This window comes from Cimex lectularius, unplaced genomic scaffold (genome assembly GCF_000648675.2).
Source record: "Cimex lectularius strain Harlan isolate CLEC.00 unplaced genomic scaffold, Clec_2.1 scaffold37, whole genome shotgun sequence".
NCBI lineage: Eukaryota > Metazoa > Arthropoda > Insecta > Hemiptera > Cimicidae > Cimex > Cimex lectularius.
The window spans coordinates 135,866-161,925 of NW_019392682.1; the positions used below are offsets into that span (position 1 = coordinate 135,866).

Below are 26,060 nucleotides of genomic sequence, written 5' to 3' on the forward strand. Positions count from 1 at the left end.
CAAGAAAACTTCAATATCTATAAAATGAATAGACCAATTTTGAAGATGAATTTTTTCTCACATTTTAGAAGTTCTATCTATTGTAAAAAAATGATACTAGGAACTCCACAATTCATTAATTCATTCTGGAGACATTCCAATCTTTACCTTCAGAACTCGATAATTGTCATTTATCGTGAACTGTTTTTGTTGTTTAAAATTAGATTTTCTAAAACATCCATACAAATAAATTGTGTATATTTTATACAATTAAATGTTCTCATTTTTTTAACCTGTCACACGCTAAATTCAATAATCGAGGTCTGACGGAAAACTTCAGTATCTATAAAACGAATAGATGAATTTTGAAAATGAATTTTTTTCTCATTTTAGAAGTTTTTTCTATTGTAAAAGATGATCATAGAAATTTCAAAATTCGTCAATTTTATCTGAAGATATTGACATTTCTCTTCAGAACTCAATGCCTTGAATGTACTGTTTAATTATTTTTGTTTTTCAAAATTAAATTTAAAAATGTCCATGCAAATAGAATTTTCTTATTTTATACAATTAAATCTTCTGTTTTTAACTAGTTACAGGTCAAGTTGTAATAATCGAGGTTATGATGATGATGGTTTGTGCTCTCCAGGCACTGCAATCATATGCTTCCTAGTCATCCTAGTTTCCTAGTTCAGTGCAATCTATTCACTCCTTTTTCAGAGATTACGTCTCCATTGAGCAGTTGCTTCGCGTTCGAAGATGGTGTGGGTGGCTGTTTCTTCCTCTTGCATTATGTACAAATGGGAACATAATTGTATATGCTCATATTATGTTGATGTTTTCTCAGATGTCAGTAACCGGTTAATAGTCCTATCACTCCTACAAGTCTGGCCCACCCAACTGCAGCAGTGAGTTTGCCAATCTTTGGAAGTTTACTGTGTCTAGCGCCCCTAGGGTTTATCCACTTCTCCTTTTGGCTTTTATTGATCCATTCTGTAAAGGAGGTTTCTGCAGTTATCGAGTTCGGAAGGAAAAATTGAATCTCCAGAAGAAATCAAAATTTTAGAGTTTCTAGTATCTTTAGTTAGAATAAAGGACTATCGAAATTCGTGAACAAATAGGCACTACATTTGGAAAAAGGTTGATTATCAGGTTGGCTTAATGCGCAAACTTATTAAAATTCTAATAGCACCCACAGATCACACGTAAAAATATACTTTTAGAATTATAATTAGTTACTAGTCTTTTATTAGCATGGTTTAATTCACCACAGGATATCCTTTTAGTCAAGACTAAAATTGCGGGGAAGGACCGATAAGATCGGAAAAATCTACAGGTTCATCACACCGCAATGATTAACTTTTCAAAAAACTTAAAATGTGTTGACTTTACAAGAATCACCCAGAATAAACACTAGAAATGGGAAATACCGAAACGTCTGACAGATCAACCCAGTATGGATAGGAAGACCAAAATGGTTGCTAACGATCAAATAACACTTCCATCACCCCTTACCTCACAGAGCAATCTGAACAGAGCAGAGCAACTGTAATCTTATAGTTAAAAAATGTGGTAATAATTGTAATAAATGTACCAAAATTTTAAGTCAAAATGTAAAAACAATTGCAATGACAAAACTTAAATTGATAGGCTAAGTTAACTCTACCCTGAAGGTTATAACAAGACAATCCAGCAACTACGACAATTTTTAATGTTACAATCATATTGTTTTAACTGTTTTGTTTTAGCTGCTAAAACACTTCCCACAAGGACAGAAATCAATTCATAATAAAGATGTATTTTCGTCAGACAAATTTGTTTCTGTTTTTCGTTGTCTACAGTGTTTTTATGTTATGCGATATTCTGTTCATCCACCAACAGCGATTTAAGACTGAAAATTCACGAACAAATCTAACATTTAAAGATATATTTTATTTTCAATCGTTCCGTCAATTTATGCCAATTTGCATTCGACCCAATTTCTTTTATTAAGGAGGGAAAGTATACATTTATGAAGTTGACATCATTATTGTTTAAATTTAATTGACTTTCGGAATGCATGAGATTCATGAAGAATAGCAGGAGAAAAGTTTATGAAAACTATGCAACTAAATAGCAATGAATTCACGGTCTGAAAGCTGGAAGCTGTCCGACGCCACGATCAAATAACACGTCCATCACCCCTTACCTAACAGAGCAATCTGAACAGAGCAGAGCAACTGTAATCTTATAGTTAAAAAATGTGGTAATAATTGTAATAAATGTACCAAAATTTTAAGTAAAAATGTAAAAACAATTGCAATGACACAACTTAAATTGATAGGCTAAGTTAACTCTACCCTAAAGGTTATAACAAGACAATCCAGCAACTACGACAATTTTTAATGATATAATCATATTGTTTTAACTGTTTTATTTTAGCCTGCTAAAACACTTCTCACACGAACAGAAATCAATTCATAATAAAGATGTATTTCCGTCAAATAAATTTGTTTATGTTTTTCGCTGTCTACAGTGTTTGTATATTATGTGATATTCTGTTCATCCACCAACAGCGATTTAAGACTGAAAATTCACGAACAAATCTAACATTTAAAGATATATTTTATTTTCAATCGTTCCGTCAATTTATGCCAATTTGCATTCGACCCAATTTCTTTTATTAAGGAGGGAAAGTATACATTTATGAAGTTGACATCATTATTGTTTAAATTTAATTGACTTTCGGAATGCATGAGATTCATGAAGAATAGCAGGAGAAAAGTTTATGAAAACTATGCAACTAAATAGCAATGAATTCACGGTCTGAAAGCTGGAAGCTGTCCGACGCCACGAGGTAATTTGTATTCTTTCCGCGCCAACTACTTCACTGTCTAAACACTCTTTTATGACAGACAGGCAAGTGCCATATTTCATTAAAAGCAGCAGGACTCACAAATCAGAAAGGGTTCAGACCGTGAAGATTTCTCTCGGTCACATTCTGCAGCACGTCCAGATACGAGATAGCACGTCCAAGAAGTTTATCTATTTTGTCTGCTTATTTGGCAAAAAACGAGTGTCTCGATTTCTCCCGTTGTTTTCATCCGTTTTTCCTTGTTACACTTATAAATTACAAGGGTTTAATGAAAATTTACATCTAAATCCTATCGCTCTTTTTATTGCTTAAAATTTTATTTATTCCTGGTTAATTTTTTTTTGTTTAGTACTTACTTAGGATAAGAATAATTGTTTATTCGTTTAAGTTTATTAGAGATTATATATAAATTTGAATAAAAATTAATTGTTTGTTCTTTCTTAAAAACATGGTTTTAAGTTAAGAAAATCTCGCCCGAGCAGATCCTTTGGGCAACGACGTCCATTGCACAGCATTAGGGACACAAATTGTCTAGATCGAAGGTGTACGATAACCCGTTAGAATCTCTAGTTTTATTGTTTTTACCGTACATTTAACGGTTTCCTTGATAATGCAAGGGTGATCCTCTAAAACAGTCGTCGGAAAGCTTCATTAGACTAGACTAGTCTCTAGATGCCCCGCATCAGGTTTTCTACTACTGGAGAGGCATTGAGTAGAAAGGCGATAAAAAGTTCTTCCGGAAGCTGTGGTCCCTTTCGCTCTATTTCTTGGGGACAACTTGGCGTTAATGCATGATAATGCTCGACCGCATGTAGCTCGAGTTGTCACCCATTACTTACAGGATGTAGGTATTACCGCAATGAATTGGCCAGCATGTTCTCTTGACATGAATCCTATAGAAGACTTATAGGACATGATAAAGATACAACTTCAGCTTCTAACCGCACTTGTTGATGATTGGGATTTTGTTTCACACGACGAAACCTGTACGCTTTACTCCCTGCTTAGGGGACTTAAGGACCACCGCGAAGCCATAGGATATAATACGGTTTTTAAGAACAAAAATAGGTAATAAATTCTTAATTAAATTTTAATCTAGGATTTAATGATTTTCAGGTGTCTTGTTGAATTTTCTTTCAGACTAATTAAATCATTTTTATTAAAACAAATTTCTGATCTCGTTTAATTTGGTTTATATTAAAATAAGCATGTTGTAATTAATATAACGATGAAAAGACATATAATTTGAAATAAACAACAAAATACAAGTGTCGGATTTTTTGTCTTGAAGTATATATTAACAAAGAAATAAAAAAAACAGTATTAACAAAATTACCATGAACTGAATAGAGGAAAATTAATTAACTTCTTAATGGCAACAGTGAAGTTGTTTCACAGGGAATCGACGATCCAATTATTTAAGTTCCTACAAATAGGCTTTCATTTCTGTCGACGTTGAAAAGTCTTTTTCGACCTACAAATATTTTTTGAGCGATAATAAACACTGTAGTTTTTACTGTAGTAGTTGTTTGTTGTTTACAGAAAATTAACTTTTAAATGTATCTCATCGTCAATTTTAATTCGGATCATGAAACGTAAGTTTTTATTTTGTATAATATCAAATAATAGGTTTTGATTTTGTTTGACGAGATTTTTCTGTTCCACTACCTTTCAATATGAATATGTATTAGATCAAAAAGAACAAATAAGTTAGGTAGCTAGGTTTAAAAAAGTTAATTATGAGACCGATGAGTGTCTGACATTCATGCTACGTATTTTACTATTTTTAGTGGAAATGGTATGGTATATTTGAAGGGTTTTTAGTGTATATAATATTGCATACTTGAAGATTTGAATTCTCGTTGTAATAGAAGTGAAGCAGGCTAGTTTTGACGTGGTTTAGTTTTTGGTTTAGGTTCACGATGTAGAAATTTCGTTTATTCACGGATTGTTGATTATGATATGGCACATTTATTAATCTTTCGAAATGTTCCCACATTCTTTGGTGAACCAGTTTCGTCAAAGGAACTGGGACGTACGTTAAATACGTGAACCGACGATTCTATTGTACAGTTCGAATATATTAAAAATTAACGATTTTTCCTTCAGTTTATCTTCTTTTGAAATATTCAGATAGTTCTGTTTTAAGATTTCCCTGCGATGCTGACGTTTGATAAACGGGAATTTTGTATTGAATGTTGCATCGTCGTCTTGGCCATTGTTAAAGTGTAGGAAAAATAAAAATGTAAACGCGTCGGCAACTTCAAAACAGTAGTTAGCATACAAAATATCCGACACAACATAATACTTCCTCGTTAAGAGAAACGTGAGCTGGCGTTAACTGTCAACTACTTTCAAGTTCAAGACTTCGAATTAGAAGTCACGACCGAACAAGGCATAAAACGAAGTACTTTATTTTCACTTTAGCCGCTTTTATGTCTTCAACGTTACAGGACATTAATACTTTTTTTCTTAAATGTATCAATAATATAATTAAAAATATATATTTCCAAACAGCCAAGTTACAGGATGAAAAAGGAACAATTTTGAGGGCAAAAAATGAGTTCAACCGTTTCTATCCGTTTAAGAAAAGGAATCTCACCCTATTTAATGGCACAATCGTAATTCTTTATTATAAATTGAAAGAGCGATTTGCGTGGAAAAATAACTGTAAATGTTCTCACATCTTTATTTTAACCTTTTGCTCAGAATTAAGCGTACTTCGAAGAGAAAGTCTAACAATTCATATTAATATTTATTTTTATTAATCGTTTCCTATTAATAAATATAATATATAACATAATCTTTTATTAAACTAAAACGCCAGGTTCACTTCAATTTGTTTCTATTGTAATTAGAATTTCATCGTTAAAAAACATTAGAATTAACTAACGTCACAATTGACCGTATTAGTTTCAATTAAGACCTTAATAAAAAGAATAATTAGTTGATATTGTCTTATTAGCAAATTATAAATGTTGTCTTAAATGCGTTCAAAATATAATTTTCCCAATGAAACATGAAAACTTGAATATTGCTAAGATCATGTACAATTGGATGGTCTTTAATCGTTCTGTATGAGAAAAATATATTTGTTTTAATTGTGTTTCATGCAAAGGTTTACTGCTCTTGAAAATTATGAGAAAAGATAACGAGAATGAACAATTTGTTTGAGTCGGCTTGAAACATTATGCACTGAGACTATTAATCTCATATTGTTATAGAACAGCATACTATATAGCGTGTTAACAGAATGTTAACAGGCAAGTACGACGGCTAGAGACGATTGCTTTATTTATTTTATCGCACGACGGAAGGGTCATTTAAAGGTTTCCTTGGTAGGTAGACAACTCCAAACGGTCCGAAATATAAGAGTGACATAAAACAGTCATCAGGCTTCGTGAGAATAGCCAGTTTGTAGACGTCCCGCATTGGGTTATTTACTATTGGAAAGGCAACAAGTAGTAAAGGCGACAATTCGCAAATCAGCAACAGGATATAGTTATTACCATAATCAATTGGCCAGCATGTTCTCCTGACATGAATCCCATAGAACACTTATGGGACATGATAAAGAGACACCGTTCGCCGCCTCCAACAGCGTTGAACAGCTTAAATCTGCACTTGTTGAAGAATGAGATTCCATGAAATCGGATTGCTTATCCACTCGATGCATACAAGACTTAAGGCCCTCATATGCGTCATTAAGAGTAAAACCAAGTAATAAGTTGTTATTTAAATTTTAATCATTAAATGATTTTCCGGTGTTTTGGTGAATTGTCTTTTAAACCATCATAATTAAATATTTTTTATTAAAATCAGGACTATCTGATCTCGTTTAATTTGTTATACATTAAAATAAGTATGTCGTAATTAATGTAACGATAAAATACATATAGTTTGAAAAAAAAATACAAGTGTGCGATTTTTTTGTGGTAAGCCTAATAATTATGCTGTCAATTCACGTAGGGCACAAATTTTTGAATTTCAAATAGGATATTTTTATAATCATACAGTTTACCTATTACACATTATAAATTCAATTAGTCAAGCAGTTAGTGTGCAAACAGGACTTTTTTCTGTAACAAATTTATATTCTCTTTATTTTGTGTTTGTTATTTAACCTAGCAGTTTACGGAGCTTGTATAATTTTTATTTACATTGCATACGGAGTATTCGTTCTGTATATTTGTAACGAACTTGTTTGATGTATCAATACGCTTATTTTGAAGAAGGGGATTGTGGACTTTATATCATAGTCGCATAAGTATAAAATATTAAAAGTTTAAGAGCTTGCTGTTGACACTATTATTTCTTGCAACAACATACTTTATCAGTTTGTATGATCAACTTAAGAAAACATCTATTAAATAGCGCAATGTAGTGCAATTTTAAAGAATGCATTGATCAAATAAAAAAAGCTAAATGAAAAATGAATGTTTTAATTTATCTTTTTGAATTTTTAGCATACTCGATGAAAATTTAAATGTTACGTTAAACAGTTAAACACAGAGCATTTTATTTGAAATACAGAAATGCCATTGTTTTTCTAATATTCCATTTGAAAACTTAAGCTTATGTAAATTCTAAAAAAAAGCTTAATTTCTATTCTGAAGTTTAAAGGCTTAATCTCTAGTGTGTGTCGCATGAGCTTATAGATGACTCTTACCATGAACAAATAGAACGATAAGGGAGATGACGAAGAAATTGACCGGCGTCCACAACTTCATTGCTGCAAATTAACACGGGCTCAGACACACAAAAATGAGTCTCAAGAAAGTACGGTCACTGTTTGGTCTGTCCTCCAGTCGCACATCGGTCACACACACTTGTCGACTTTTTGACGATCGTCATTTCGGCTCTTGGTCGCGCGCATTCGTTGAAAGTGTCCGTTCTTGTCTGTCTGCTCTGCTCTGGGGCTGCTTCCTCCCGTTTCTTGGTGAGAGTATCATCCCGCAGGTGGTGGGGCTTAAAAAGAAATTGTTTTTCGGGGGAGCGCTGAATTTGCAATTCTACTACTTTTATATGCAATTATTTGTTAAAACATTAACTTTATTCAGGGCGCATTTAAAAGGAACCTAAGAAGACTACCAGAGAGCGAATGACATTAATAAATAAATATTTATTAGGGAAAGGTGATGAATACCGAATTTTTCGTATTTAAATTCAAATCGACATATAAATTTACAAGCTGAATCATGCTTTATTTACGGATTATTAAGAGGAATGATAACATTTTTGTAAGGTGTTTGAACTGCTAAACTCAAATAAACCAAATTAATGAAAGAAAAACATATTTGCCTGGTAGAAAATCAATATAATTTTATAAAAATTAACACAGGTTGGACCTGAGCTCATTTTTAAACCTCTAAAATCGTAATATTTGTTATAAAAGAAATCTTTGCTTGTGATTAAATCGATTGATTTACATAATTAATGTGTAAAATAATTCATACTGTAAAAAATTCAAGTAAGAAAAACAATTCCTACAATTTGTACAAAATTACAAAGCTCTAGCTGGATTTATGGCAATTTAGAAATTTAAAAAATTCAGCAAAGCAAGGGAAAAATGCACAATCCATAATAGCCTATGTTATTGTTTCCTGAGGAGGTACTAATAAATGCTACACTAAGACTCTGGATGTAACGATAAAATCACTTCTTAAAATTGTTCTATGTAAACTGCATAGATGTAATACGAAAAATTGTACAGTGAATTTAAGAATTTAATGAATGTATACCAAATCATTCTTAAATGTTCATGTTTATGTATATTATACATAAAAACAATCTTGTAAATAGATACATCAGTAAATATAACACAAGGCACAATTCATGGGCCAACTCATATTTTTACAATGTAAATTCTACACATTATTATAATTTTTCATTAAAAAAAAATATGGCACTTTTTTTTAATAATGAGAGCATCATTATTCAAAATTTCAAATTTAAAAATTGTAGTTAAGGTATTTTAAAGCCAAGAATTTTTTTCAAACTACACATTTATTCTGTATTTTGTTTGTTTTGTTTGTTTATTTGTTTGCTTTTGCAAAGATATATTTTGTTTCTATCTTTGAGGATCTTCAAAATGTCTAGTGTAAGCTTTGCTTTTTGACAGCAGAGAGGGAAGTACCGAAATATAATTTTTTGTTCTAAATTTATATGTATGTAATAAATTAGTCTAAACTAGAGTGAGAATCAGGCATTGCAGAATCACTAGGGGTCATTTAATGGCATGGAAATTGCCTCCTAGTTGTACAGTGTGCAACGAGTTGATCACAAACTCCGTATTAACCAAACCACAACCACAAAATCCGTATTAACATCATGTTAAATGTTCATAGGTTCAGAAACATTCGTGCCCTACCTCTTACCCTTCTCAAAATTCTTTCAGGTAATGAAGAAAATATACTTAAAGTTTTTGAATTTCTTAAATCCACCAAGTTATATGACAAAATGTAATAATTATTGTGTTATAAAGAAATTTAAAATTGGGACTGCTGGGGTTGGGGGCTTCTGGTGCACCAGGTTGGGCTGCTTGGGGTCTGGGGTGGGTGTAGAGCAGGTTCATCCAGGCTGTCAAATTAAATGAGATCCCAGACATGGAGGATGTGGATGGTGGCACAATACGTACATCCTCCCTAAGTCAGCTAAAGGAATTTAAAAAGCATGGTCATAACCAGACCACTCTATCTGCTTCTCTTCCATGGCATGTCTCCGGTGTGTCTGTGGCCATCTCCTTTCACCCTCATGGATTTTATGTATTTCATGTACAGTATATGTTAAAAAAATTGATATTTACCCTCTGAAGGCAACATGACGCATTAAAACAGCAATGATGGACTATGTAAATATTTGCACAGTTTAACACTAGTAGACAAATTTTACAAATTGTTTACATAATGGAACAAAAAATAAATAAAATACAATAAAAACTAATAATTCCATGAAAATGATAACATGAGGAAAACTCATTTCATTTAACCAAACGTGGTTTCAAAGAAGTAGAGACTGAAATAAATTTTAATTGTTTGTTTGTGCGTGTGTTTATTTTAATGTGGGGATTGTATAAGTAACAGGAATGATTAAACGATGACTTAACATTTTTTTGCCTTATCCTCCTACTGATCGCAGTAATTTTAAAAGGACAATGGACGCCCTAGCCACCAGGACCCCCAGACCCGGACAGTGGCTGCCCACAGCCAGAGGGGAATGGAACATCTGCAATAATCATTTCAACGTGTGTTTCTTAGTGACCTATTCTTTCATGATTTGTTGAAGGCATGAGGAGCGGTCAAGAATAAGATAAATTAGAAAACACCTATTTCATTTGTTTGCCGACATTTCGACCTTTGTTCAAGTCACCTTCAGTGCCTGAGTAATAACAAAACATATGTTGATTAGAAAAAATATAATTTAAGATGTAATTATATATTTTGAACCAAGTATTTCATACTCACATAAAGTGTAGTGCTATTATTGTTGTGTCATATTGGTTTTTATGTGAAAGTGTTGTGAAACGAAATTTCTATTTGCTGTTTTTATATGATTGGTAAATCAGGGGAAATTTTCTTTGATCATAACCACCCAGTCACAATCATATAAAAACAGCAGAATTCACATTTCATGACACTTTCACACAAAATTAATGATACCACAAGAATAGTACCATACTTTATGCAAGTATGAAATACTTGGTTCAAAATTGATATTTACATCTTAAATTATATTTTTTCTAATTAACATGTGTTGTAATTTACCCAGGCGCTGAAGATGAGCCAAATAAAGGTCGAAACATCAGCCTAAAAATGAAAAAGGTGTTTTTTACACTACCTCATTCTTGACCGCTCCTCATGACTTCACCAAATTAATCATTTTAACGTTATTTTTATACTGTGACCCCTTTGGGGATGTGGATAAAAACCGTTACATCTAGATTGACATGGAAAAGTTCACAATCCATAGGTCAAGGAGTTAACATGCCCATCCTCATCCCATCCGACGCGAACCATCCCTCTATGGGGTCCGGGATGTTAAAATGTCAGAATATTGAATATTCAATCATTATCTTCTTAAAACTAACATGCACACTAACCTGACTGCCAGTAGAGAGATTTGAGTTTTTGAACCAATATTAATAATTGAATTAATTATTAAACTGAATTAGAAAATAATGATTATTACTTAAAGGGTAAAGGCACTCTGTTTTATTACTCATTTTTCATTGGCTGTCTTGCACTCTGAATCAGTGTTGCCAGTACAATATTTTTGTACAATTTGAGTGGGGGCCACCACACTACTCCTTGGAAGTATAGTTTTTGCGGCTGATGTGTACAGGAGGCAGTGAGTTCCTTCGGGTCAACATGGTCGCTGATGAATGCTTCTTTTAAACTATCTTTGGATTCTGTGGTAAGTAATCTGTAATTATAAATAAAAATACATATAGTTTCAAATAAACAAAAAAATATGAGTGTTCAATGTTTTGTGTGTTAAGCATAGTAATTCTTTTATCAATTCACATAGAGTACAAATTTTTGAATTATGAGCGTACATTGTTATAATCATATATTTTATGTATTAAATATTGTACTATTTATGAATTCCTTTAGTCAAGCATTTAGTGTGCAAATAAGTCTTTTTTTTCTAAAACAAATATGTATTCTCTTTTTTTTGTGTGTTTGTTAACCTAACCTCTCAGTTCACGAAGCATGTACAATTTTTATTAACATTGCATGGGGTGTTTGCTCTGTTTATTTATAACGAACTTGTTTGCTTTATTTTTTCTGAAAACTATGCTCTTTAAATCAGCATGGTTGTTTTGCCATTTCAATACACTTTTTCTCCAATTTTGAAGAAGCCGGGGATTTTGCACTTTACATCATATCAGCATAAGTTTATGAAATATTCCAAGTTTAATAGTTTGCAGTTGACACTAAGCAACAACGTGTTTTTTCAATTTGTATGATCAACTGAAAAAAATTCTATTAAATATCACAACATAATGCAACATAATTTTAAAGACGGTATTGAGCAATGAGAAATATTTCATTTGATTAGTATTTTCTTTGGTGATTGATCAGCCTTCTCAGTTTAAATATATTTTTTTCTTTCCAAAAGGTAGATTGGGGATGAGGCCAGGAAGACAGAAACAACATTTATTTTCTTGTCGAGCTGTCGGCAGAATATACCGCCTTCATCACCACCATGTACCACACATGTACCTGTACATATAGTATAACGATTTTTTTTTTAAGACCTGATGAAGGTGATATATTCTGCCGAAAGCTCGACAAGAAAATAAATGTTGTTTCTGTCTTCCTGGCCTCATCCCCAATCTACCTTTTGGAAAGAAAAAAAAATATATTTATTTCATTTGAATTCACTTTGTTCGATTTTTTAACATAATGATACAAACTTAAATGTTATGTTAAACAGTTAAACACAACATTTTATTTGTAATACAAAAATGCCAATGCTTTTCTAATCTTACAATTGAAAACTTAAGCTTATGTAGATTCATTATATTTCATGGTCGGATTGATCAAATAACTCTTTTAATTAATTAATTTTTATGTAAGGTATTGGTTGAAATGGAAAAGTTTGTGTCATGAGCAAGATTCGAACCCACGACCTTTCGCTAAATACACTGCTGCTCTACCACTTGAGCTTCATGACTTCGATCCACTTGGACACCAACTTCCCATCTCAACCTACCTTTCGAATTTTGAGATGGGAAGTTGATGTCCGCGTTGATCGAAGTCACGATAGCTCAAGTGGTAGAGCAACGGCGTATTTAGCTGAAGGTCGTCGGTTCGAATCCCACTAAATTTTACATAAAGCTAGTGTAGATTTTTATGGCATGACCTTATAAATGACCCTTACCATGAGCAAAGAGAAAAATGAGGCAGATGATAAAGAAATTGACCGGTGTCCACAACTTCATACCTACAAATTAACAGACACAAAACTGATCCTTAAGAATTAAGGTCACTGTTCGGTCTGTCCTTCAGTTGCACATTAGTCACACATACTTGTCGACTTTTTGATGATCGTCATTTCGGCTCTTGGTTATGCTTATTCTTGTCTGACTGCTCTGGGGCTGCTTCCACCCATTTCTTGGTGAGAGTATCATCCCACAGTTGGTGGGGCTTAAAAGAAATTGTTTTTTGGGGAGTGCTGAATTTACAATTCTACGACTTTTCTATGCAATTATTTGTTAAATCATTAACGTTATTCAGACCACATTTAAACAGTACCTAAGAGGACTACCAGAGGACAAAAGCCTTGAATAAATAAATATTTATTAAGGAAAGGTGATGAATACCAAATGTTTCGTATTTAAATTCAAGTCAATATATAAATTTACTAGCTGAATCATACCTTACGGATTATTAAGAGGAATGATAATATTTTTGAATGATGTTTGAACTGCTAAACTCAAATAAATCAAATTAATGCCAAACAATGAAAGAAAACATATTAGCCTGGTCAACAATCAATATAATATTTTAAAAATTAACACAGGTTGGGCCTCCGCTCATTTATATACCCCTAAAATCATAATGTTTGTTATAAAAGCAATCTTTGTTTGTACTTAAATCGATTGATTTACATTATTAATGTTTAAAATAATTCATATTATGGAAATTCCAAGCAAGAAACAACAAAAAGAAATGTTTATGTAATAATAATTTATGATAAAAACACAATTAAAAAAAAATATATTAATTCATTCTGAGAATGGAAGGATTTGTTATTGGTTTAAATATTGTTTCTGTGTCAAATAAATTCAATAAAAAAGATCAATAAATAAAATAATTGTTTTTTTGGTAATGCTTGAAACAATGGGTTTCTTCAGAGTCAACATGATTTGTGATGAAGGCTGACTGATGATCTTCGGATAGTGTGTCCCATCACCACATCAAGTGTTTTTGTTTTTGATGTCCATCACAGAACTTTGTATGGCCCTGTATAAGGTTTCTGAAGGGTTATACAAATGCCATCAAATCTGATATAGTTATGGGAGGTCGAGTCCAATTCATGACAGGTGAACAAAAGATTTTTGCGATGAGTACCAAGGTGGTGGATCCTGGAGAATAAGGAGTTGATCCTGTGAATGTCAGTTATGTGTTGGTTTGTATGTTTTTGAAGAATTCACCTAGGATGTGGTTGTTCTGTAGACCAGATTTAGCAGCAGTTGCTTTGATGACTTCCTTGCAGGCACAGGATAATCCTAAAAGTACTATGTGAACTTTACCCAAGGTTTATAAACATAACAGTCATGGTCCTAAATAAAGAAGAAAACAATTTTAAAAATTAAATAAAGGCTTCAAATTTGTATCAAAAACAATTGTTCCAAAATTTCATTCACATAGCGAGTGCCTGTCAAAGACCCTCCATGAACAACAACCAACTCTGTGCGACTTTCCATTGAAATTCCTGCTCACACCATCCTGAGCTACGTTGAAAAGGGTGGCTGTGGGAAAAATTACAGGCTTTCATTTTGCCTTCTCCACAATCTTTCACACCCATCTGGAGATTATAGAGAAAATCTGTAAAAATTATGCAGAGTACACATATTCCAAAGACCAGTGGCTGTGTTCTCAAGAAAATATGAGCCGGGCTACTCTGATTGTTCTAGCCAATTATGGTCTTCTTACAGGGTGAAAAGCCATCAGTCCATACTGATTGAATGTTCTTCGAGCCTCGAACTTCCTGGAGATGAATCGCTTGAACAACAGTAAGGTGCAGGTTTTGCAAAATTGTCAAAGTCAAAAAATTGTCCCATGGTTCTGTTACCTTAGGGTGTCCAGTACCAGGCCTTCTATGGTTGGATCCAGATTCTCAAAAACGTCTAACAGCATCTCGCTTCAAGTTTCATAGGGAACTTCAATGACCATAGCCGTATACCTGATGTAACAACCATCATCAATGAGTGCGACACCATCCTAAGAACTAAGTGGCTTTTTAAGTTTAAAAATTAAAAAATGAAAACTAAACAATTTGTAAGCTTCAGAATTCAAATGAGACTGAATAAACATTTTAAATTCCGTAAAAACTAAATAGTGAAAAAACTTTATCCTTGTTTTGGATTAAGGATTAAGTGTGTTTACCTCTAATTGATATTCAAAACATTTTTCAAAACACAGCATAAACAAATATTTACTGGTAAAAACAATGAGACAAATTAAGAGCAGAATTTCAGGGTGCCGGTGTTTTTGAAAAAAAGCCCATTTATAATATGTCAGGTTCGAATGCAGGACTGCTGGATTGAACCCAGCGCCTTTACGTTAAAGTGATGAGCGCCGTGTCAACACCTAAACCATTGCAGCCACTGATGCCCCTCCCCCAACATCAATATACCTAAAAACTGTGTTTTAGTGTCATTTGATGTACTAAATTATTCATAAATATCCCTGTTAAGGAATGTACCAAATTAATAAAACAAGAACTTATGGAGAATTCTATTAGAGAATTTGTAAAGAAATACATAATATACCTCTTAAATATAATTATTGTAAATTTAGTAATAAATTTTATGAAATGAAAGGGTTACCAATGGGTTGTTCATTATTCCCACTTCAGCTGAATAATCATGGATCACATTGAATTTTTTTTCCAATCAAATGACAAATTAATTAAATCTGTCCTTTTTTGGAAACTCTATGTAGTCGACATTCTATGAATATGGTCGGGAGCACTTCAATTTAAATTTAAATACAATAGTGTTAAACAGTTTCACCAAAGGACGGAAACTAGATTGGTGTGAGAAATTTGAAATAAAAAAATAAAAAATTAAACATATAAAACAACATGTAACATGTAAAATTAACATGCCTAAATAATATTTGACATCAAAAGTAATCAATAATTTAATATTATTTTCTTAGAGTATTTAGATAATATTTGAATTTAACGTATTTCACATGTTCAAACTTGAGCGGCATTAAATCCAGCTTCTCATTGGATCGTCGTTGGCGGGGGATCAGTGAATGGCGCGTAGCGGGTTCACCCTTGCAATTCATATCGAAACGCGAAAGATGTGCTTGAAACTCCTTTCTTCTGTTGATAAGCTTTAAGCTTGAAATCCCGAAAGTCGAAAACAACAAATTTGTGAGTAGAACCAACTTTTGCGAGACTTTTGAGCCAGATCGCATTTTCACACCTTACTGTCATTATCAAAAATAAAGAAGTCCCACAGAACCAACCTATAAACCAGTTACAAATCCCCTCCCATCATTCTTAGATTTAATTAATATAATTGTTTATTTTTGTTTTTATCATAAATTGTTATCGCATAAACATTTCATTCTACATCAGTAAACTCATAGGACTACTGTTTTGTAAAAAAATCTCAACTTAAGTTCTGTACAGTCAATTTTGCATTCTGGTAATATCGGAACTAAATGTAGGCAAATTGTATGATATTTGATTACTTTTACTTGATTTACATGAAAAATTGTTTCTCACTTCTTAAAATTATTCTATGTAAACCGCATAGATGTAATTTGAAAAAAAAAAAAAAAATACAGTGATTATTTGGAGATCGTGAGGTGCGGTCTGGTGTGACGTAGGTTTTAGAAAAACATTTTCTTTATCATGCCAACGTTTCAATCTTTATTGAGATCACCTTCAGAGCCTGGGATTTATAAACATTGTTTGAATTGTACAAATACATGTAGGATGTGGAAAAAGTTATGAATTTATACAATGCTAGAAAATTAAAAAAAAAAAAAAGAATTTATACAATGTTAATGGTTTAATTTTGTGTTGAAATGTTAACAACTCTTACTTTAACCTATGTGTTATTTTAAGGGACACTCCTGTTCCAGAATAAATCATTTCTTCTTCTTCATTCAAAGTACATTTAATTTATTGTTTTTTAATTTGTTACATTTTTATGTTCCAGGTATCTCTACCTAAATGGTTTTAGTATTTGTGCGTGATATTTAAACTGTGCGTTAAATTGTTCCGTGAGTGTTAAACAGTTTGTTAAGTTGTTCTGTGAGTGTTAAACAGTGTGCAGGCTTAGCTGGTTCAATTGCTGTTTGAAAGGTGAGGATTGTTTACCTTCCGAGGATATATTTCAATTAATTAACTTTACTGTTTACATGAATGTTGTCTACTATTCTATAATTTTAACTTAATTTTTTCCTTTCCCAGGGGGTTCAAGTCAACTCTCTCTGCTGATAATAAGGTTAGTGCGCATGTTAGTTTTAAGAAATGAACAGTTGAATATTCAACATTCCAACATGCTAAATTATCATTCAGTCACCCCTGTTACTTATACAACCCCATACAAACAAACACACATACACATACAACATTAACAACTGGAAATAGCCATAGCCATCGAATAGGTGGAGCATCATTGTCATTAGGTGACCAAGGTTCCAATCTTGACTGATTGTAGGATCACCCTTAACACCCTGTTCAATACACACATACATTTGCCACTCATAGAGAAAATAAGAAGCACGTTGTGAAGAATGGAGTGTATCATAAGATTTCTTTCCCATCGGTTGGAGCGCTGTTGAGATATCGGGGAATGAACTCGCGGATTGGATGGCTAAGGCTGTTTCCTGAAGTAATGACCTGCCTCTCTCGTATACCAGGGTTCCTTAGCCATAGTCAAGAAAGATATAGGTGAGCACAGCCAGTAGGTACGAGAGGACTTAAGAAGTGACCCCATCATTATGCATCTCCTAAAAATTGTTTATAGGCTGTTGCCAATTCTGATGGAGCAGGGCAGAATGGCAGAGTACTTGCATTGATTCTACATCATAAACAGTCTTGATTGCTCATGCAGTCAAGCACTACTTCAAATGCAAATGTACCCACTGGCCAGACCTCCTTTGCAGGAGTGTATGGTGACTCAAAGGTGGTCTCCGAATTACTGAGACGTAGTACCCCATTTTTACAATTTGTCTGAACTAAAGCAAATGTTTATGAATTAGTGTATTTTGCCGTCTGACACAGTAGGTCAGCATCTGTCTTGCTAGTGAATTTACTAATACTGTAAGGCTGTTGGTAACAATTTTTTATTTATCGTCCTATACATGAACTCCATAAATAACCCTAGTAGTGATGCAGTATTAACCAACTAATCAAACCTCAGTGATAAAAGACAATTAATGACCTCTAGGCAACTTGAATACATGATACTTGGATGGTAATGGTTTTACTGGAATTACTTTAATAATTATGACACTAAATAAATTTCAACTGCTTATCACTATCAACACATCCTCTTTAGGCCATTAGGTATATTAGCGACTTATGCTCAGAACTGCAAACATTGGGGCAATGCTACTAGATTATACCCTTTTTCAGGAGACAAACATTGGAATACCAAAGTCTCAGTGGTAGAAATTGTGCTTAAAACCTAAAATGACTTTAATTTCATTTTATGCAAATAGGCATAAGGTTGTAACTTACGCGAGTACACATACCTTTCAGTTATCAGACTCATGTTTACTTTTGCGAGTATACATTAATACAATAAAAAAGAAGATATAGAGGTGCTTACAATTGATTGCTATTTTTGAAAATGTGGTCGTAGTCAAACCATACATATTTTACCTTCAATTCAGTATCATGTAACAATGTGATAGGAAATATATACAAAATTAAAGAGTGGAGAAAATTACCAATTGGTGATATTCGAACGATATTTGATGATATGTATAATTTGTTGAAGTCATGAGGAGCGGCCAAGAATGAAGTAGTTTAGAAAAACAACTTTTTCATTTTTTTTTTGCTGGGTTTTGACCTTTATTTGGGTCATCTTCAGGGCATAAAGTGTGGTGCTATTCTTGTGGTGTGTTGTGTGAAAGTGTTAATGATATACTTCAGTCAGGAAGGAGAGTTCAAGGGAATTCGACAGGATGCAAGTTTTTGAATGAGTTCATTTATGGTGGTTGGGAGCGTTTTGTGAAATTTGCAGAACGGATTTCTTCTTGAAAGAAAGTAATATATAAATCTATGTGTTCCGTACATAAAATGGAGCATTAAGAATTTTTTGCAGGATTAAAGATTGGTCAGTTTGGTTGTGGTGGATGTTCAAATGTGGCTGAATCCCAACACTTCCAATCCGTAAGTCCACATTGGATTATTTATCATTGAGACGTTAAAACTGGATATCCAACCAAAAATCTCTATTTTTTTTATTGTTATATGAAAATTCTTTTTAAGTTTTTAATGGGCACTAAAACAAATTCTAAATTTTTGTCAATAAAAATAATTTTAAGAATACTTTACTGGAATACTTTTTAAATACCTAAATTCATTAATAGGAAAAAAATCGACTGTTTTATTTATTTGTTTAATTTTTTAATTTTTATCTAACTTTATTGAGCTAATGCACATTACAGTGCTATAACCGTATTGTAATTATAAAATATGACATGAAGGCCAGTAGCGTTCTTCACTTAAACAGCACTTAAGCAACACTTAAAATAAGGTTATTAGTAAATTTGGTAACAATAACTTGCAATAATTAATTAATTAACAGTAATAAATACGAATTTAGGAAGGCACAAGGTCGGAGTGTATCTTCCTTTTTAATCGATTTGTGTTCAAGGAGTTGGTTGGCCCTGTACAATTTCTTGCATCAGTTGGGGTGCTCCATAATGGACCGGTGATATCAACTGAAGGCGTTCTTGATCCTTGAGCATCCATCCCTAAGCATCCCCTAACTCGTGAGTCGCTCATAATAGGCTCACGAACAAACCTGGCTGCCCAGTGGGTCGAAGTGACGATAGCTCAAGTGGTAGAGCAGCGGCGTATCTAGCCGAAGGTCGTGGGTTCGAATCCCGCTTGTGACACTGACTTTTTTATCTCAAACAAAATCTTAATTAATTGAAAAGAGCTAATAACTAAGATCGTTAAGGACTAGGGTCGAAGGTTTATGGAAAACATGTAGCTTATTAACAAGGGAATGCTACGGATTTGGGCTCTACGATTTCAATCAATTCATTAATTTCTTTGGTGATACTAGGTCGAAAATTAGAAGAAATGTGTCCGGGTGTCATTAGCCTCTAGAAACCAAGGGAAAAAATATTTTAATCAATATACACAAATCTTATAAAATGCGGTTTCCTGCATCTATTTTATGGGAAGTCACGGTACCCTCCGGTTCATAACGTTTGCTCCGTGGTATGTTCGGAACAAAAATATCCACAAAGACTTGGACATCCCTAAAGGTGAGTATAGTGGCTCATGAGACGTGCACATAACTAGTATAAGTGTAACGATATATCGAGATATATATATTTCTACATATATATGGTATATTTTTTATTGCTATATTCATTGAAATATATTGATATGTTCGTTTTTTTTACGAAAAAATTAATTTACGAAAATTTGGCTATAAATCTTTCTTATTTGTTATTGGATAAATAATTTTAAAAACTATCCCTCTCAATGCGGCAAATTGGATTAGAGGGTGCCGTCTGTTATGAAACATCGACATATAATTTTAATTGTGACTAAACTTAGGTAAACTTAACTTATCCTTCAGCCTTTTGCGTAGGCATCGGCTTTATCTAAGTTTTAAAATTATTTATCCAATAATAAATAAGGAAGATTTATAGTCAAATTTTCATAAATTATTTTTTTCGTAAAAAAACGAACATATCGATACATTTCAATGAATATATCGATAAAAATATACTATATATACATATATGTAGAAATATATGTGATATCTCGTTTGTGGATATTTCGGTTCCAAACACACCACGGAGCAAACGTTATTAACCGGAGGCTACCATGACTGATGTATACTCCCCTTAAAATAGATGCAGGAAACCGCATTTTATAAGATTTGTGTATATTGATTAAAATATTTTTCTCCTTGGTTTCTAGAGGTTAATGACACCCGGACACATTTCTTCTAATTTTCGACCTAGTATCACCAAAGAAAGTTTCATTGAAATCGTAGAGCCCAAATCCGTAGCATTCCCTTTTTAATAAGCTACATGTTTCCCATAAACCTTCAACCCTAGACCTTAACGATCTTAGTTATTAGCTATTTTCAATTAATTAAGATTTTGTTTGACTACCACTTGAGCTATCGTGACTTCGACCCACTGGGCAGCCAGGTAGGTCCTGGCCTATTATGAGCGGTTCACGAGTTAGGGGATGCTCAAGGATCAAGAAAGCATACAGTTGATATCTCCGGTCCATTATGAAGCACCCCAACTGATGCAAGATGCTTCAACTCCATGAGCACAAATCGATTAAAAAGGAAGAGACACTCCGACCATTAACCACCACTCCGACCATCATTGACACCGTCCTAAATTCGTATTTATTACCATTAATTAATTAATTATTGCAAGTTATTGTTACCAAATTTACTAATAATCTGTTTAAGTGAAGAACGCTGCTGGGCTTCATGTCATATTTCATGATTACAATACGATTATAATACTGTAATTTGCATTAGCTCAATAAAGTTAGATAAAAATTAAATAAAATTAAACAAATAAATAAATCAGTCGATTTTTTTCCTATTAATGAATTTAGGTATTTAAAAAGTATTCCAGTAAAGTATTCTTAAAATTATTTTTATTGACAAAAATTTAGAATTTGTTTTAGTGCCCATTAAAACTTAAAAAGAATTTTCATATAACAATAAAAAAAATAGAGATTTTTGGTTGGATATCCAGTTTTAACGTCTCAATGATAAATAATCCAATGTGGACTTATGGATTGGAAGTGTTGGGATTCAGCCACATTTGAACATCCACCACAACCAAACTGACCAATCTTTAATCCTGCAAAAAATTCTTAATGCTCCATTTTATGTACGGAACACATAGATTTATATATTACTATAGCACCACACTTTATGCCCTGAAGATGACCCAAATAAAGGTCAAAACCCAGCAAAAAAAAAAAAAAAAATGAAAAAGTTGTTTTTCTAAACCACCATAAATGAACTCATTCAAAAACTTGCATCCTGTCGAATTCCCTTGAACTCTCCTTCCTGACTGAAGTATATCATTAACACTTTCACACAACACACCACAAGAATAGCACCACACTTTATGCCCTGAAGATGACCCAAATAAAGGTCAAAACCCAGCAAAAAAAAAAATGAAAAAGTTGTTTTTCTAAACTACTTCATTCTTGGCCGCTCCTCATGACTTCAACAAATTATACATATCATCAAATATCGTTCGAATATCACCAATTTTCTCCGCTCTTTAATTTTGAATATATTTCCTATCTCATTGTTACATGATACTGTATTGAAGGTAAAATATATATGGTTTGACTATGACCACATTTTCAAAAGTAGCAATAAATTGTAAGTACCTCTATATCTTCTTTTTTATTCTATTAATGTATACTTGCAAAAGTAAACATGAGTCTGATAACTGAAAGGTATTTGTACTTGCATAAGTTACAACCTTATGCCTATTTGAATAAAATGAAATTAAAGTCATTTTAGGATTTAAGCACAATTTCTACCACTGAGACTTTGGTATTCCAATTTTTGTCTCCTGAAAAAGTGTATCATCAAGAAGCATTGCTCCAATATTTGCAGCACTGAGCATAAGTCGCTAAAATAAACACAAGCTGAATGGCCTAAAGGGAATTTGTTTATAGTGATAAGCAGTTGAAAAAAAATAAGTGAATTTATTTAGTTTCATAATCATTAAAGCAATTCAAGTAAAACCAATACCATCCAAATATTCAAATTGCCTAGAAGTCATTTTTGACCTGAGGCTCCATTAATTGTCTTTTATCACTGAGGTTTGATTAATACTGCATCACTACTAGGGTTATTTATGAAGTTCATGTATTGGACGATAAACAAAAAATTGTTACTAGCAGCCATACAGTAATAGTACATTCACTAGCAAGACAGATGTTGACCTACTGTGTCAGACGGCAAAAAACACTAAATCATAAACATTTCCTTTAGTACAGGCAAATTGTAAATATTCCTTGACACGGGCTTTTATGAATAATTTAATACATCAAATGACACTAAAATACAGTTGTTAGGTATATTGATGTTGGGGGGCGTCGGTGGCTTTGGGGTTGAGATGGGAAGTAGTGTCCGAGTGGGTCGAAGTCACGATAGCTCAAGTGGTAGAGCAGCGGCGTATTTAGCCGAAGGTCTTGGGTTCGAATACCGTTTGTGACTCTGACTCTTTTATCTCAAACAAAACCTTAATTAATTTAATATAATTTATTTGGCCAAGCGGACCACTAAACCAAATAAAATTAGTTATTAGCATACATTTTACTGATCGAATATGCCAAATCGAATTTTTCCATATAAATCTTTCAATTGTGTCTGCTGCAGCGATTATTGAAATAATTTCCCATTAATAAAATACTGTAATGACGCAGAAAGATACAAATAATTAAAACGGTGGAGGAAAACAAATATTTCCGTTAAAATGTTTCAATAAAAGCATGTTTGATAACGGCATAAAACGAATTCTTCATCGTGTCAATCACTAATACTTTTCTTACCGGGCGAGCAATGATGTGAAATCACCTTGGGAATATAAACTATAGAAAATTGGAGATTTTAGAAGGACCCTCGTCAGTTGCGGTTGTCACTTAAGTTAAACAAAACCGACAGGAATGGCGTTAGCGAACATGTCGACTTGAATCTTTAAATAAAGAAGGGGAAGGGAAAAAGGTATGAGTTGGAGATTGATCGGGGAGAGCTTGATTGGCTATGGGCTGCTCTCCAGAGCTGACACCCTGATTTGTGACACCTTATTACTGCCCTTCTTGCCGTCCCACCCAGTGTCCTTTCGCTTTAATAAACAATGTTTTATCCCATGCTTGCCACGCCCTGACATCCTTCTTTCCACAGACGAGAGAGTATGAAACAATTCACCTTTGACAAATTAATTAGTTCATTCGTATCTTTTCGACATCCTGATAATTCCCTTACATAAATATCATTCCAAGAACACAAATGTCAGAAACAACTATATTACATTATTATACTAATTGTTTACTTAATTTTTAATTATTTAGAAACTGGGTTTATAAATATAATTTTAACCTTACCATAACACAACGCAACATCGTAAAATCATACTAATACAAAATAAAATCACAAAAACAACCTTCTCGACTTTATACGGAAGAAGCCTACCCATGTCTAGTCCTATATATGTCTAATTAAATTTTTAATTTTGGTTCGATGTTGATAATTTTTTTTAAATTTTCGTTTAGAAGTTTTAGATGTTTCATCAGCTCTAGAAATAACTTTTTGGTTCATTTCTTTTTGACATAAAACACGCTGTACGTAAGTTTGTAAATGAGGCCACCCGTATTTTTTATTTTGAATTTTAAATCTAGACCATTTAATAATTTTTCGCATTGCCCCGAGGTCGATACCTAATTTTCATAGAAGTTAGAGAAATGAGAGTTTCTCTAGGTCTTCCACATCGGTCGATGAAACAAAATTTCTTTTTTATTTATTTCTGGAATCAATGAAACATGAAAACTTGACTCCATAAAGAAAATAAAAGATTTATCAAACAAGGACATCTTCTGTAGATACCCTGTATAAGGGCCGTCAGGTGAATAATCTATGGGCGATTGTGCAATGGGGAAATGCTGCTGAAAGAAACTGAAATAAAAATGATTAAACTAATAGGCTTAGTGTAAATTTCAACAATAGTCTTTTTTCAAAAAGGAAAAATGGTCAATGAGTAATTAATTTGACAAAAGAACGAAACGGTTATTTGACTTGGTAACGAAACTCCCTTGTTAACTGTAATTGAGCAGAATGTACAATTGAGGATGGTGAAAATTGTTAACTCGAGGGCGGAAAAATTTTTAGATGAGAGAATTCCACAAGTGATATCAAGGGGTTGAAGGGGGAAAGTATCTTGAACAAGGAGGGTGGAAGAATTACTAAGGTTCCTATCAGATGTCGACGAGCCTTCATCAAAATTCCCTCAATAGCACGCCGTGTGGCCCCCTTGAAGCCCAATTTAAAAGAGATTTCCCACAACGCCGGTATAACTTATACTAGTGTTAGGCTTGCTAAGTGACGACGTGATAGCAATTACAACTAGTGGAGATCATTTGAATCGCCTTCTTAGGATAGGCTCTGAAAATCCTTGGAAGACGTGGAGCCAATATAAAAAGTGTGCGTGCCACCATTATTCAACACTACTCTAAGCAAATTTAAACTGGAGTTGATCCCACTGGCACTAGCTTGAGTAAACTTGATTTAAAACGCTTAGTATATTAGAGACTACATTTCCTTGGGCTTCGGAACTTTTCTGAACCGCAAGGCTAAGAGCATATTTTTCTGTGACTTATGGTTTTAATATTATTCCTCAGGAAGGCCATAAAATTTATAACTGCTACAATGAACCTAACCAAAAGGAATACATTAACTAACAATTAAATAATATAATTTCTTACTACCACATCCAGTGTGTGTGTGTGTGTGTGCGTGTGTGTGTGCGTGTGTGTGTGTGTGTGTGTGTGTGTGTGTGTGTGTGTGTGTGTGTGTGTGTGTCACCCCTATGTTTAATGACGTTTCTGGGAAAACTCCTGAGGCACGTAAATTTTTATTTATTGCCTAGTTTCTCATGAGCCAAAAAGTTTTGATTTAATTGTCCGGTATAACGGGATAGGAAATTAACTATTTGAAATAGTAAGATGATAATGATGGTGACGATGATGGATGGATATTAGGAACTGGAGATTTTTGTTCCCTCAGCACTGTAGCATTCTGGTTTATTGAACTTTTCTACTTCCATATTTCAGTGCGACTCGTTCCTTCTCTTAAGAAGTACTAGGACATTGACTGTCGTTCCTGTAATTCCTTTCCGTGGGTTTTGTTTGTATCGCAGGTTATTTCTCCATTGCGCGGTTGCTTTGTATTCGAAGATGGGATGGGTGGCTGTTTTTTTTTCTCCTCATCGAATAGCCAACAAATGGGTGTCCTTATTTTATATGCCCATGTTGGGTAGATGTTTCAGATGCCAGTGACCGGTAAATAGTAGTGATCTCGAATACAATATCAAAAAGCGGACTTTGAACACTTGGGATTTTCTTAACCAATTTGACATGTAGGAAACCTCCTTAAGTATTGACATCAGTTCACAGGTACCCTGAATATTGTGGATTATATTTCCAAGCAATGTTTATTATCACTACATGATTGATAGGTACATTGCATTGCTCGATTTTAAAAAAATATCTTATGTATTAT

The 26,060-nt window shown here is 33.3% G+C and overlaps 1 protein-coding gene and 1 long non-coding RNA gene across 9 annotated transcripts in view; one reads left to right on the forward strand and one right to left on the reverse strand.

Moving 5' to 3' along the window:
• LOC106665439 (lipase member H) overlaps nt 1-23,469 on the reverse strand; it is a 64,666-nt gene extending 41,197 nt beyond the window's left edge. For 2 of the 8 annotated variants that reach the window (XM_024225673.1, XM_024225667.1), the window contains exon 1: nt 7,503-7,733. In XM_024225673.1, the coding sequence (XP_024081441.1) occupies nt 7,503-7,563 (61 nt within the window). In that variant the 5' untranslated portion in view covers nt 7,564-7,733. Of the gene's footprint in view, nt 1-7,502; nt 7,734-10,931; nt 10,957-11,020; nt 11,255-12,718; nt 12,900-14,635; nt 14,792-23,338 lie in introns of those variants that run through there. The other 6 variants (XM_024225670.1, XM_024225669.1, XM_024225672.1 and 3 more) reach the window with 6 other exon arrangements.
• On the forward strand, nt 15,870-17,035 carry LOC112126488. Its single transcript, XR_002910000.1, has 3 exons — nt 15,870-15,949; nt 16,746-16,891; nt 17,000-17,035. It is a non-coding gene; the product is annotated as an uncharacterized LOC112126488 (long non-coding RNA).
• Nucleotides 23,470-26,060: the final 2,591 nt, after the last annotated feature.